Genomic DNA, 14,114 nt, shown 5'->3' with positions numbered 1-14,114 from the left:
TTAAGACAAGCTTAAACAAGTCTTAATTTTTTCACATCTATGTAAATTAATGTCTTTTCCAATTAAAGCAGCTGATGCTGAAATGCCCAAGTGCTATCTGTGGGAAGTATAAGGTTAAGGACCTCCTTCTCATACAGGGAAACTGAAGCGTGAGGACAAGGTGATAGAATATTTAATTCTGCCCCAAAGACCTTAATCTTACTCTTATTACAAAGTGAAAAGTGGGGGGGGAAAAAAGCAGTGAGAAAGAAAGAAAAACTACTTAAAAGTCAAAAGGAAGAAAATACTAGATTATAAACTTTATAGTTAACTTTACATTCTGTGGAATTGTTTACTCATTACTGCAAGATTACCAGAGTAACAACGAGGGAAACACATGTATGTACAAATTGAAGAGAGAGACAAATCATACAGAAAAATCTTAAGTGTTCAGCCTTCATATCGTGATCTGAACCTGTTCTATAATTACAAAACAATTAAAAGAAAAAGCAAAGCATCAGATCCCTTAAACTTTATAAAACACATAAAAATGATCTCTACAGTTGCTATAATTATCCCTTAAACCCAAAAGAATTTTCAGGGCTATAGATTCTAAAACTCGAACATGGTCCTCAAACTAGGACTTGATTTTAAGTAATCAATAAAAAGGACTCTATTTGCATTTTTGGTGTTTAGTAACACATACTCATGCAAGCACACACACAAAACTTTAAACCTTAAAATGGCAATTTTACAGCCACATTTTCTTCATCATTCTTCTTGTACAGACTCAATCACTGACACTAACAGCTACATTAATCATTCTTAATTTTACTTCCCAAGAGCAGCTGCCCTCATGGTGCAATCTACTAAAGCAGCTCTTGACCTATTTGTTCCCACCATCCTCTATGACGCTTGCTGCTGTAACAGCTCACCAGGGCCAACATATTCTGTTTTCTGCAGTATCTAATCACCAAACTTTACAGTTCTTACAAGACTAGCACAGAGTGGTATGCTTAATCACAAGAGACACATTTCATTATCTCACAAATAAGAAAAACAAAAAGACGTTTTATTTTACATCACTCCTCCTGCATGATGTTTAAAAAACAAAAGCAGTTTCAATACTGTGCAAGCAAGTTTTTAAAAAAACAGTATACAACTTCTAGATAGCATATGGATTTTTATAATTATTCTTTCCTCACTGCATAAGACAATGAAGAAGTTGAAGGCATATTTAAAATGAAACTATAAAAACAGGATTTCCTCTTGGAAAAAGAAATGTGTGGAAAGGTAATAAAATCTATTGTTGAACAGGTACCTAAAGAATTGCAGTTTTTTATCTCTAAATGCACCAATACAGAAAAGGCAACGAAGGAAACTCAGACTATTATTATGTAGCAGTATAGTTGAAACAAACCCTGCTATGTATGGAGAAGTAATTCTGCTCCCGCTGCCCACATACAGCTTAATGTCCAAAACTAAATATAATAATACTAAATTACAGTACAGGTCTGTTTTAGGAGAACCCCATAACTTCATAACATAAAACTTACTTAAACAGGATCTTTTCCCAGCTGTGCTTGCACCTCCTGAACATAAATTGCCTCCTCGATGGACCAGTTCAAGTTCCAAGTTTGTTCTGCAAGAAAAACCCAAGTGTTGGATGAAGCAGCACCATTAGAGCCTCTATGGACATGAAAAAGTCACCACGAACTCCTAGCACACAATAAATAAAAGAATGCTGTGAACTAATCTTTATTGTGAGATACAGACTAAATATAACTCAGAATAAATCAGACTTGATCAAGATATTGCCATATGCGATTTTAAGTGCTTTGATTAGCAAACACTACACTAAGAGACCTGCTACAGTTGTGATTGAATTAAAAAAACATGTTAATTCTGAGGGTTTTTTCTGTATGCACACACAACTCCTTGAAAATAAGGGAATTTATGTGCAAATTTGTTAAGACATTATACAGATTGACTAAATTTCAATCAATCAGATATGTAAAAAAATTCTTCTCTTTATTGACAGGGCTTTTTTTTTTTTTTTTTTTTTTTTCCTTTAAGCAAGCAGAAAGTACAATGGATATGCCAGCAAATAACTAAGTTTGAAAACAGTCTAAATTATAATGGAAGTGCTGACCTTTATAGATAAGCTAGTTAATAAAAGCCTTGGAGGTTAATTCTGAAACACTGGTCTTCACTGCAGCTCATTAGTATGAAACAGGACATGTATCCCTAAATCTCTGTGTGTCACATTGATGCTTTTTTTCTTAGTCTTATTGTAATCTGATACTCAGACACCAATTGTTTTGGCCAAACTTGATAGCTTTGTTTAATTTTGGAATTGGATGTTACAATATTGCATTATCTTTTACCCCCAAGACTTGGAAAAAACAATTTACATTATGTTCTTTGAGAGCTTGTTATCATAAGTCAACATACATTCCTTTAATTAAAAGAAAGGAATAGAATTCTTCTATTCTGCAAAGCTCAGTTTAAATATATTTTGTCCTTTGACTAAAAATCAAACCCTTTTAGGTTCAATATAACGCAACTGAGTACATGTTATAATAAATTCTAGAATTTTAGGCACATGATATATCTAAGCTAAGAATACACACTCATACACACATATTTAAGAAGAAACAACTGAATGACTACATTATTAAAAACAAAACTTTTTAAAAAGAATTTCAGCTCCATAAGCTTGAAAGAATAATACCTTTTTGAAATGCAGTGTTTGCTAAGACATTTTTTAAATAGTAACATTTCAGAATATTACTATCCCTAAGTTTGCAGCTTATGCCACCCATTTCTGAAGGAATGCTTTAATCCTCTCTCCTCAGAAAGGCAATTTAACATTGATAATGTGCCTGCTCAGAGCTCCATCTGGTTGCTGCTGATAAGGGCATCTGTGTGACAGGGGAATTTTCCACTCTTCAGGCGATTTGCAGTGCTCAATGAACTTCTGAAAATCTACCAGCAAGGAAGCTGGGACTGGGATTTCGTATTAGTGGACAAAATAGCAACTGTAGATCAGTATGTGCTAGTTCATCATGGGAATATAAAGGAAACCAGTATTTTACTTCTACAAACCTTCTGATAACTCATTTGTAGAACAAAATTAATGGCAGCCTTTCATTAAAAGCAAGATAAGATGTAAATCAAATGCACTACTTGACTAACAACTTTCCAGGTCTAGAATTTCAAATTTCTCTTTCAGCAAGAAGTAGGTACAATTTTACAAAACAAACTCAGTTACATTTCTGAAAAAATTATTCGTGATCTGTATGAATTGTTATATAGTAATTTTTGCTATAAAAAATGTGAGGGAGATTTCTGGAAATTTCATCACTCTTATTATACCAACTCTTACCTCCCACAATTCTTTACCCCTGCTCCCCAAAGACAGCAGCCTATAGTTCAGCTATCCTAAAACCTAAATATTAGCCTTTTCCTCTAAGATGTATCTTTCAAAATACACCTAAACTTTGTCATGAAAATGCACAGTAGAGAAAGCACCATCTGTGAAACTGAACACTTCTCCTTTATACAATGTTCTACATCACTGTCGTGATGCCACCCTAAATCATGCTTAAAAGAGACTAGTGTATGTCCTCCCTCCTTCAAGGTCCCTTCTGCCTTGAGGATCTGAGTGCCATCTGCCCCCTACTGAAGAAAAGCAGAGCTCTCAGTGTCTGTTCTCCCATCAGTGCAGAAAAACATGGGTCATCTGATAGAAGAGTGGAACACAGCATAGTCTCTGAAAGCATCCTTTTCTATCTGAGTCCTCTCAACATGAAGAGACAGAGAAAGAAAATCTATATGAGTGACTGTTTCCTTTATCTAGAAATCTCCGAGTTGCTCACTGGAGCAACAAATTTTGTACGACACTGGCTTTATCTTCCTCACTCACAGAAAAAAACTGAGAAGATTAATTTTGCTCAGCTTTACGGACTCAGTTTAAAAAACAGCTCTACTTCATCTCTTCTCATGGGCTTTCATTAAAGGAACACACTGAGGGTGGGGAGGGTGACTGCATGTTTCTCAGTATTCATATAAGGACAGACAGAGATGTAAAAATGTAATGCTCTTTGCAGAAAGAGAACATATTTGGATGGACCACCTCTTTCTGTTGGGACAGAACAATCAAGTTAATCACCACCCTTTTTCCTACTTCACTTTACAAAGACCACATACATAAGAAAAACACCAGATACTGAGACACTGACGGGAAGGAAAGAACACAAGTTTCTTACAGTCATCTACACATGGCTGACAACAAAACCAAAAGCTTTGTTTACACAGCCAAGAAAAGCATGAGACCTATTGCTATGCAATACTGAAACATTTCTCAAAGGTACGGCCACAAATGACAGTCATCAATGCTTTGAATGTGCAGCTATTAAAACTGAAGCTTGATTTGTGAATGACACACTATCCTAATCTCATAAATGTCAGCAAAGACCAGGAGGGATGAATACAAAAAGGGTATAAATTTAACAAGGTAAGACTGTAGAGAAAGGGAGGGGTAGCTAAGGAGTTGCTCTTCCAGCTGTGCATGCACACCAGGATGCCAAGACCCAGAGTGCCTCTTTCCTAGGAAAACAGACAGGGGTCCAGCCCTCCCACTAGGTGGTAGGGAACTAGCTTGTAATTTCTTTTATCTGCTACCAGTAACATCTGTTCCTGCCTTCCTGAAGTGGAAAGAATAAGCTGGGGCAAGGAGCTCCATGCTGTTTAACCAGTAGCAACCCCACTCCAGCATGCAGAAATCCCCTTCAAAGGTGTCCTCTAGTGGTAAACAAGCATCTTTTAAGAAGACTGCAGATTATGTCCCTTTAGACTGAAAAATGGAACAGGACTTATACAAAGTCATATATATGGAGTCAATAAAAATATAATTATATTAAAATGTTTATTTAAACAGGGGCTACTTATCATCTTGACCACTTTATTTGCATGTTAGATTAAATGCTAGGAAGAAATGAGTAACAGAGTAACAGAGTCCTGCCGAGCCAAGTCTTAAATATTTCCACTACTTATACTAAAGACACTCAGCAAACAGAGTTTATGAAACTGCAGTTAAATGCTACTGGATGGTATTGCTCATATGCTTGCACTTCTGCAGTCAGCACCTTCCTTGCAGGTCTCAGTAAATCTGAGTTTAGAAAATTATTTGCTTAATGAGTGTTTCAACTCCTTACAGGAAAACCCTGTGCTACAGTAAAGCCCAAACAGATTAACCATTCAGAGCATCTTAACATTCATGGTACAGATGGAAGGAAGGACTGATTTTCTTGGAGATTGTGTCTGTGACACTGACAGCTATAAAACTGGAATCAAAACACCACAGAGAAAATGCTGGTAATTTTGACACACTTTTTAGAAGTCTTCTTCACATGAAGAGAGTCACATAATCACAGAATGTTAGGGGTTGGAAGGGACTCAAAAGATCACCTAGTCCAACCCCCTGCCAGAGCAGGATCACCTAGAGCAGGTCACACAGGAACATGACCAGGTGGGTTCTGAATGTCTCTAGAGAAGGAGACTCTCTGGGCAGAGTTCCAGTGACTCTCACAGTGAAAAAGGTTTTCCTCAGGTTTACGTGGAACCTCCTATGCTCCAGCTTGCCCCTTGTCCTAACACTGGACATCACTGAGAAGAGTCCTGGTTGCTGATGTAGAAAAGACTCCTTCTGTGATTCCTATTTAAGTAAATAAACGTAATGTCTGTGTGAGGGATTAAAAACACCCCTTGACTTAAAAACTAGCAATATGTCAGTGATTTTAAAAGATTCTCATTCTGCTTAACCATAGTAGAGATTTGACAATTTGTGAAAGGAAAACAGAAAAAGGAATTCAACACAAAATGTTGATATACAGAAAGCAAAACCTTGAATAAAGAAGATAACTAAATAAGCAGAAGAAAAAACGTTCCTCAGGTTTTGTGCCACTGCTGCATGTACTAAAAATGAACTAAAAGGCACATCTTTCCATCCTGCATAAGCCTGTATATGAAAATCAGAAAAAATAACTTCAATTTACTAAGTACTCAAAGTGCTTTTTGAAGATGACAGACTTTTCAATTTTTTTTTTCTATTTTAAAGAAGAAAAGTATCTGGTAAGGAACACCACTAGTTAGAAACAAAGAAAAAAAGTATAAAAAGAAAAAAATATACCCACCTGGCTACCGAATACATAAACAGAAAATCATTGTCAGGTGATCCCTGACTCTTACTATAATCTGTATACTTCTTCTGTGTGGTACTTTTTATATCCTTCATTACAGATTCCATTTCTTTACTGAGATTTGTTTCAGACTAAGAACAAAGATACAAAAGAAGATTAGTAAATTTTACCTGAAGAAGTGCAATAGCTGATCACAAAGTGTAGAAGTTTCATATTTATGAAAACATTTGACAGTTAAAAAAATACATATTAAAAAGCCAATATTCTGTCTCACAAGTGGTTTAACATTTTGAAAGTTATTCTCATTTGTTCTGCATATGAAAACATCTCTGTTGTGTCCATCTCCAAAGCTGAAGAACCTCACTGCTTGCATTATTTGAAAGTATATTTGCACTGCACAAGTACATAAAAATATGTAAAAAAACAGTCCATGAAAACTGGAAGACTAGAAGAAATTAATAGAATTAATTCTATAATTCCGAAAGACCTCATGAAGCTTTATAATACACGAATATCTGCAAACTGCTCTTTCTGTAAAAAAAAAATTGAATGTTCTTAACAGACATTCTTTAAAGAGCTTACAGGTACAAGAATAGTGTCACTTTTACATTGTAAAGAAATGATAAATTATTTTTATATTACTAGACTCAATTCTATGTAAATTGCTATGGAGAGAAATGAAAATGTGCTCCATAAAATATTATATTGATCACATTTTGTCATAACTTCTAAATTGTTTTAGTAGTAATGCAGTAAGTGCTGTAAACATTTAAAGTTTCTTGATATAGAAAGAAAAACAGTATGCTATCTTCCATAGCAGTAGAAAATGAAGTTTCCCAGGGTGTAGAGTTTCCAAGAGGTCACAAATGCAACATAATGTAAAAACTGTAAATTAGCAAGGATCTTTCTGCCTTACACTGATGCTTACTGGGAAAGTTCCCAGCTGTTCTTGAAGATCTTCCACCTCTTGTACAAGATCTTGCATACACTTGTTACTATGACTTTGCCAAAGGCTTCTTTCCACGTTGTTTCCAGGATAGCAAGGAAGAACACTGTTAGCAAACTGCCTACAGAGGGGACAGGTAAATTCTCCTTTGTCCACTGAAAAACCCTGGAGGACCTGGTCATTCTAAAATACAAGAAAGAAGATACAGCTGAAATTTGCAGAAGGAATTTTCCAAGGAGAAAAAAAACCAACATGATTCACAGAAGTTAAACTGGTTTAAGTAACTTCTCTAAACTAACTTTGTGTAACTAAATTTTCATATTAAGAATCAATCAAAAGCACAAGTTTATATTTGTAAAATCCCCCTTTCTTTTTTTCTTCAGTTTCTCAGTATTGCTAACAAACATTAAACATCAAAATAGGAATCTATGAAACAGAAATGAGAAGTGTAAGATGCACAACAGAAAAGAAAACCCAAAACCCAGTGACTGAATTTTTTAAGAACAGGATTTAGTACAGTATATTTTGACATATCAGAACAAATGAAAGCGAAATACTTTTGTTAATACTGTCAAGATGTAATAGATTTCACTAAAACCGGTCCAGATCCTAATAAAAAAAATCTTAAGTTTTACTTACCCGTAAAGATTCCATGTAAGATTTATGACAATCTATGTGTAAAGTGTGACCACAAGTTTGTACATAAACACCTCCTTCCCAGCCTATTGACACTGCTTGCAGGCAGGAACTCTAAAACAAAGCAAAAGCAGTAAGAAAAAGTTATAAAGATAGTACCCACAACTTATTTTACAATTTAAAAATATATAGATTTTTATTTGCATGCTATCTAACTATAAGCCATGTGTTGTGGAAATAAAAGAAATATTTTATAAAGTATTTCTTCATGCTAACTTACATGGCTGCCATGTTATTCTTTCCAGCAAAGAGCCAAACTCTTAAGTTAAACTTCTGCAGCTCTTGTCACTTAATATACTGACTTATTTAAAGAACCTCTTGTTCTTTAAGAGAACAGCATGAGAATGGCTCTAACTTTACCATCTGTTCCAACAGTGGAAGTTACTCTATGTACAAAGGCAAGATCCTGCTCCAGGAGACTTCATTCAGTTTTGAATGTAACCAAAACAAGAAGATCAGGGTCACATAATTAAACCCCAATCTATTATTAAAACTCAGGGTAAACACTTAGTTTTTTTAATGAGTTCTTGAACAATATTGTATACGATATAACAAAGAGGGAAAAGAGAAAAAATACATGTTTAGTGAATTGAGTTTTATCCTAGGATTGTTTTGAAAACATTGGCCTTATTCCAAGGTTGCATTTATGACCCACATGTCAAAATGAAATTACTTCACAGGTAGTCCTCAAAAGAAAATGAGGTGGAAAAACAGTCACCACTGGAAAATTTATAATGAATTCCAGAAAATTCTGTTGCAGAATACCTAGCTACACTCAACCTAATTATTAAATCTCCATTTCTAAAAAAAAAAGGAAAAAATTTAATACATAGATGAAAATAGTTATGCATTTAAAAAAACAAAAAAAAATATTTATGGCTGCCATAATTGGAAAACAATTTTTAGTGTAGACTCATTCTAAAATGGTTTTAATGTATGAAGCAAAACCAGGATACCAAATATTTGGTATGTGAATAAACAACTCTTTCTTTATGAGATTTTTAAGCATGTCCTAGCATTGCATTTTTTTCCTGTATGTTTCATTCAGGAAAAGCCAATCTTTAAGCTTCTAAAGACAGGGTTACTTAGATGGATCTGGGTCTAGTTTACAGGAGCTTATTTAGGGTCGTAGGTTAAGACATTCTCCTCCAGAATGACTTCTTAGAACAGTCACATATCTTCCATGGCTGTTTTATTCACTAGCATAGAAAGTCACAGGCAGCACTTCACAAAGCTCTACAACTGAACAAGTTTGGTTAAGCAACAAAAATTGGCTCTGAAAATTAAATACAAATAGCTGTAATGTGGCTTTGTGAAGTTATGCAGAACTCTGCTGGGAACAGCTAACACAACTGCAAAGCAGACAATAATATACCAATTAATATAAAACTGAACTTTGGTAACATTGTGCAGAGTTGAGGATTGAGCAGAAGAGAGTAAAGTGTTCTGCTGGTCCCTCCTTCCCATCCACTCATCTTCCCCTTCTCTGTAGTGGCTCAGAAAACTGTTACAACAGTACAGTACAACTGTACAACAACTCCTTTCACTTACTCTGTGCTGCCAAAAACTTTGAAATATCTCCTTCTAGAGAAGATCTGCATGAATATTTAACGAGTAGGTAGCCTGTAGATATACTAGATGCCTATGCCCAAAATATAAATGGGAGAAAGTCAGATGCTATTTCAAAATAAGGACCCTATCAAATGTAAACACTTCATAACTGCTGCAACGTTACAAAGTGTACACTAGATGTAGAAATGAAACTAAGGAGTACTACAAGTCGTAATTTCACTTACCTTTTTACAGAAACTTTTTTATAAGTGGCAGTAATGTTCATATGACATACTTACATCTTTGAAGTACCTCTGTAAAGTTCTACGCCTCACAGCATGCAGTGTTGCACAGGTATCCTCAGAGTCTATGTGCTCCTCTTCCGACGTTGGCAGCTTCTTTGGCTCAGCGCCGTTGCGGCACTGCCCCAGCACTGTGTGGGAACCACGGGGAAATTCAGGTTTGTAACTACAATCGGATCTCTTGGCATTTAATGGCAAAAAAATCATTAAAGAAACTAAATACTGAAAGTTGTGCTTTTGCAGTTGTACATAAAGTATACATACATACACAAACATACATACAGGCAAACTGATGGCTTTATTTTCTTGTAATGCCTATTTTCCTGCAGGTCTATTATACACTGCTGGGTTTGCAAAAGTTAACAGGAGCTAGGAAAGAATGAACCTATTTGCTCGTTTCCCAAACATTAACAAATTTTCTCACTATCCTCAGACATACACATAAGCCTCACAAAGGATCATTCACAAAAAAGAAGATACTGTCTTTCCAGGATCAATGAGACACAACAGCATTTATGCACATGTACTAAAAGCTGCAGAAACACTGCTTGTCCAGCAAGTCACACTGTTCATACCTGAGGATGCTTGTAATAGTACAACTAGCCCCGTAGGTCTGTCTTCAGTAGAAGGACCACTTTGTCCACAAATAACACAATCATATATTGCCTCAGAAACATGCTGTTCTGATGTAGCTACCTCCATGGCTATATCGGCATCTGGCGATTCTGAAAAATAAGAATATTTTTAGTAAACAGAGAAAAAGAAATCCAACTGCATCTGCATTGAGGTCAAGATGGAAAAATTCCAAAATAACGTATCTAGTTTATCTGCAGCTAAAACACTGACAGCTCCTTGAAATTACCCTTGCTGCTTCAAACATAAAGACACCTACACAATGAAGTACAAGCTTTCCCATATCGAAAGTTACTCCCAGTGAAATTAAATGTTTAGTTCAAGATTTGTGTTAAGCTTGATCTCTTTAAACTTCTATAAAACAAGGATCTAACTTTTATTTCATTAAATATGTTGAAAACCCTGAATACTGAGAGATGAAATGCAATTCACTATCAATCTCTACTAAAAGCTGATTCGCTCACAAGTGACTATGACAAGAACTAGAAGGAAAAAGTTAATCTGGAGACCTTAGATGCTCAGAGAAGGCAAACAAAATGTGCAAGTAAAAACAAAATATGCTTTTTAATATGCAACTTGGACAATGTTTAAAAATTTGGGATGCAATAAGAAAGCAGAAGATGTTCATTTAACATTTACCATACACAAGACATATTAGAAATCTGATTTTCTTGTGGTCCACATTATTATTTTCCAGGTGCACTGACAGAAACGCTCAAGGCTAAGGACCAACTTCAATGTATTGAAGCAATTGCACTTGATGTAACTGTTCACCTGATGGTAGTGCTCGTTTCAGGGCAGAGGGCTAACTATAAGCAACTTATGTTACAATCAAAGGTAAGAATTCTTTATTGGCTTGAAAGAAAAGGACCTTAAAGACTAAATTATCTTCTCCTGACTGCTCAGGAACACATACAGTCACAGTCTCTGAACCTAGAATACAAGGGTGCTTTGCTTCTTCACTAGAATATAGCTTTTCCAAAGGAAAATGTTTTCACCCTACTTTCAATCCTACCCTTTAGTAGGCCAAGGTGCCAGATAGACTTGAGAAGCAACAGTCATGTAGAAATGCTTTTAGGAGAGCTGCTGTCTTCTGAAAGTCCACAAGTTCAGCACAGGAGGTCTAGTGCTACAAGAGTGCTACAAGGAAAAGCTCCGTACAATGCTCTTCACTCACAGGGTAGACCTAAAATTACATTATTTAGTAACTACTGATTTCGCAGTTATTGAGTCTCACATGAAAATGAACTCCCATCTTTATGACATACAGTTGTAAATATTGTACACACATCTATCACCATCTAGTGGCAGTCAGTTGGTACCATGAAAAAGCAGAATGCTTTAAGTCTAAATATCCAGAGAACTCAGAAGCAACTGTAGCACAGAAAGAAGTAACCACTAAAGCTATTTTTTATATTTTACATCACCTCATAATTGTGTAACACACACTCATGTATTCCTGTGTATCAGAAGCACATGACATGAAAAGGAAAAGTGAGTTCCAGCCTTTTTATATTTTTCTAAATTATTGTCAATACAACATAAAATATGCACCCATTCAATAATTTAAGTATAGAAAGACAATAGTGTGTTAGTCTGTGATTCTGTAATGTGATTTTGAACAACTCAATGGAAGTCCTCAGAATCAGGTAATATTTTAAAAATACCATTCATTCATCATAAATTGCAAATTGTATATAAACCTGAAGGAAAAAAATAGAGTTCTCAGTATTTTAAATGTGTTTCAAACCAATTCAGTATATGCAATCTATACCTCTATTGCCTATGTGCAAAGACACCTAAAAATTAGGCTAATTTAATTTTAGAACTCAATGATCAAATGTTTCCTTCACAATTACTTAGATCTAGTGCTAGGCTACTTTGTCAAACAATACCATTTCAAGAGAGCTAAATTTCTAGCATCAGGGAAGACTTCCTAATAAAATAATTTTCCCTACAGCTAGTAAAAAAAAGTCAACTTACACAAAATCCATAGGTAAGAGAAAATGGTGAGAATTTGAAGTCTCAAATAATTAAACAGGCTAAAAAAAAACCTCAACCAAACAATAAAAAACAATTATTTTTTAATAGACTATGATAAACCTTGATTACTGGGTTAAATTAGATGTTTGCTTCTTTGGAAGGTAAGACTTGGGCTGTGGTTTGCTTGAAAGGGTACATTTTGGCACCAGCATTCTTTGCATGAAAATATATTGGTGGCAGTCTGGAAAAAAGAAAGCAAGCTATGCACATAAAGAATTGCCCTGTGTTTTCCATGACAACTTGTGAAGCATTTCTTTTTAGTTACTGGAGTTGTTGTGCTATTTTATTAATTTGATTTAGAAAATGCAGCTCCTTACATTTCCTAACATTTCCTTATAACATTTCCTAGCTCCCAGGATGCAATTGTTAAAAGACAGCTTAATAAAAATAATTATTTTACGACACATCCTTTTATATTGATGAAAAGTTTTCATAGTTAAAAACCAATTCTGATATAGCATAAAATTCCTTCTATTCTGGCTAAAAACCATTAAGAACTGTCACATAAACAAAGCTATGTAAGTTGCGAATAAATCGTGAAGGATAATCTAAATCTCCCTATTTTGCTTCCACTGACGTCAACCTCCAACATTTTTTGCCGACATTAAAAAAGTATTTCCATGAAAACAGCACTTCTGTGTTATGTCCCTGAACAATGTTGCCCTAGTGGGTGTCAAAGGAACCCTTTGACAGCCATTTGCTGAGATACTGATCTTGCAGCATATTACTTTTTCATTTTTGAAACAAGTTTTGTAGAAGTCAGATTTTGTTCTGCATGAAAATCACTGGTACCCAAAACAAGACATCTTGTCACTCCAATGGAGATTGAGAATGTAGGTAGTGGCAACAGAACAGCAAGGAAGACCAAGGTGGCCTTAGTTCTGAGGCTTAAGCATGGCTTTACTAGCCTGACAGCAGTCATACAGGGAGCAACTGTATTTTATGTCAAGAATTCTTTGGAATACAACCAGGGATGCTTACAGTTTCAAACTCTAACTCTCAAAAATGTTAACCTCATTGATTTCAGAGACTTGTCCTGATGATGTCCATGTGTGTAAAGAAGGAGCAAATGGCAAATACAATATAAGACACATGGTGTTGGTATCGAGTTGCTAAGTTTCTCTCCTGAAGTTTGTCTAACATTGTAACACCCCCCAACCCACTACAGTGGGTTCTGGGACTCTTCCTTGTCCTTGTGAATTATTTCAGAAATCTGGATAAAGATGAACCTCATTAAAAACAAAGATAAAAACACTGAAAGAGGATGAAAACAAACTGTGACAGAAATGCAAGGTAGTGCCAAACATTATCATTCCCATAGGTTTTTAAAAAAGTTAATTATTTAGCTCTTTCTTTGGTTGTAAATCAATAGGAGTGAGAGACTCCAAGTTACCAATTCTTAGCATTTCCTACTTCCTAGCAAATACTGATGCCTAAATTTTATTTCACTTGTACTCTCCAGAGTTAAAGATTGACTCTCTTTCTTTCCCCTACCCAGCAAAACCCCAGAATCAAAAGGGCTTTGTAAACACAGTACATATAATCTCTGTTTACTGTAGTCAACATTTTTCTTGCTGTACACATTGAGTGTCAAGCTGGCCCCTTGGCATCAAGACAACCATTAGTATGCTAATATTCTTTGCCCTGACCCAGCACACATACTCTCAAGAGATCAGTACCTAATTTATTTTTCTATCTGGGTTCAGAAGATTGAGCGTTAGAAAATGTATGTCACCTTGCATTAAAATTCTGCACTTCTTT

The 14,114-nt window shown here is 35.3% G+C and overlaps 1 protein-coding gene across 8 annotated transcripts in view; it reads right to left on the bottom strand.

The window, feature by feature from the left end:
* UBR3 (ubiquitin protein ligase E3 component n-recognin 3) overlaps nt 1-14,114 on the bottom strand; it is a 103,973-nt gene that overhangs the window by 27,319 nt on the left and 62,540 nt on the right. For 6 of the 8 annotated variants that reach the window (XR_007889949.1, XM_051624065.1, XM_051624067.1 and 3 more), the window contains 6 exons: nt 10,253-10,402; nt 9,675-9,808; nt 7,768-7,878; nt 7,099-7,311; nt 6,177-6,313; nt 1,536-1,621 (listed from right to left, as the gene is read on the bottom strand). Coding sequence is in view for 7 of the 8 variants with exons in the window: in XM_051624065.1 (XP_051480025.1) it covers nt 1,536-1,621; nt 6,177-6,313; nt 7,099-7,311; nt 7,768-7,878; nt 9,675-9,808; nt 10,253-10,402 (831 nt within the window). In the remaining variant the exon portion in view is untranslated. The remainder of the gene's footprint in view (nt 1-1,535; nt 1,622-6,176; nt 6,314-7,098; nt 7,312-7,767; nt 7,879-9,674; nt 9,809-10,252; nt 10,403-14,114) is intronic. The other 2 variants (XM_051624066.1, XM_051624068.1) reach the window with 1 other exon arrangement.

This window comes from Apus apus, chromosome 6 (genome assembly GCF_020740795.1).
Source record: "Apus apus isolate bApuApu2 chromosome 6, bApuApu2.pri.cur, whole genome shotgun sequence".
Taxonomy (NCBI): Eukaryota; Metazoa; Chordata; class Aves; order Apodiformes; family Apodidae; genus Apus; species Apus apus.
The sequence above is the reverse complement of the archived record's forward strand: the minus strand, read 5'-3'. Positions and strand labels throughout refer to the sequence as shown.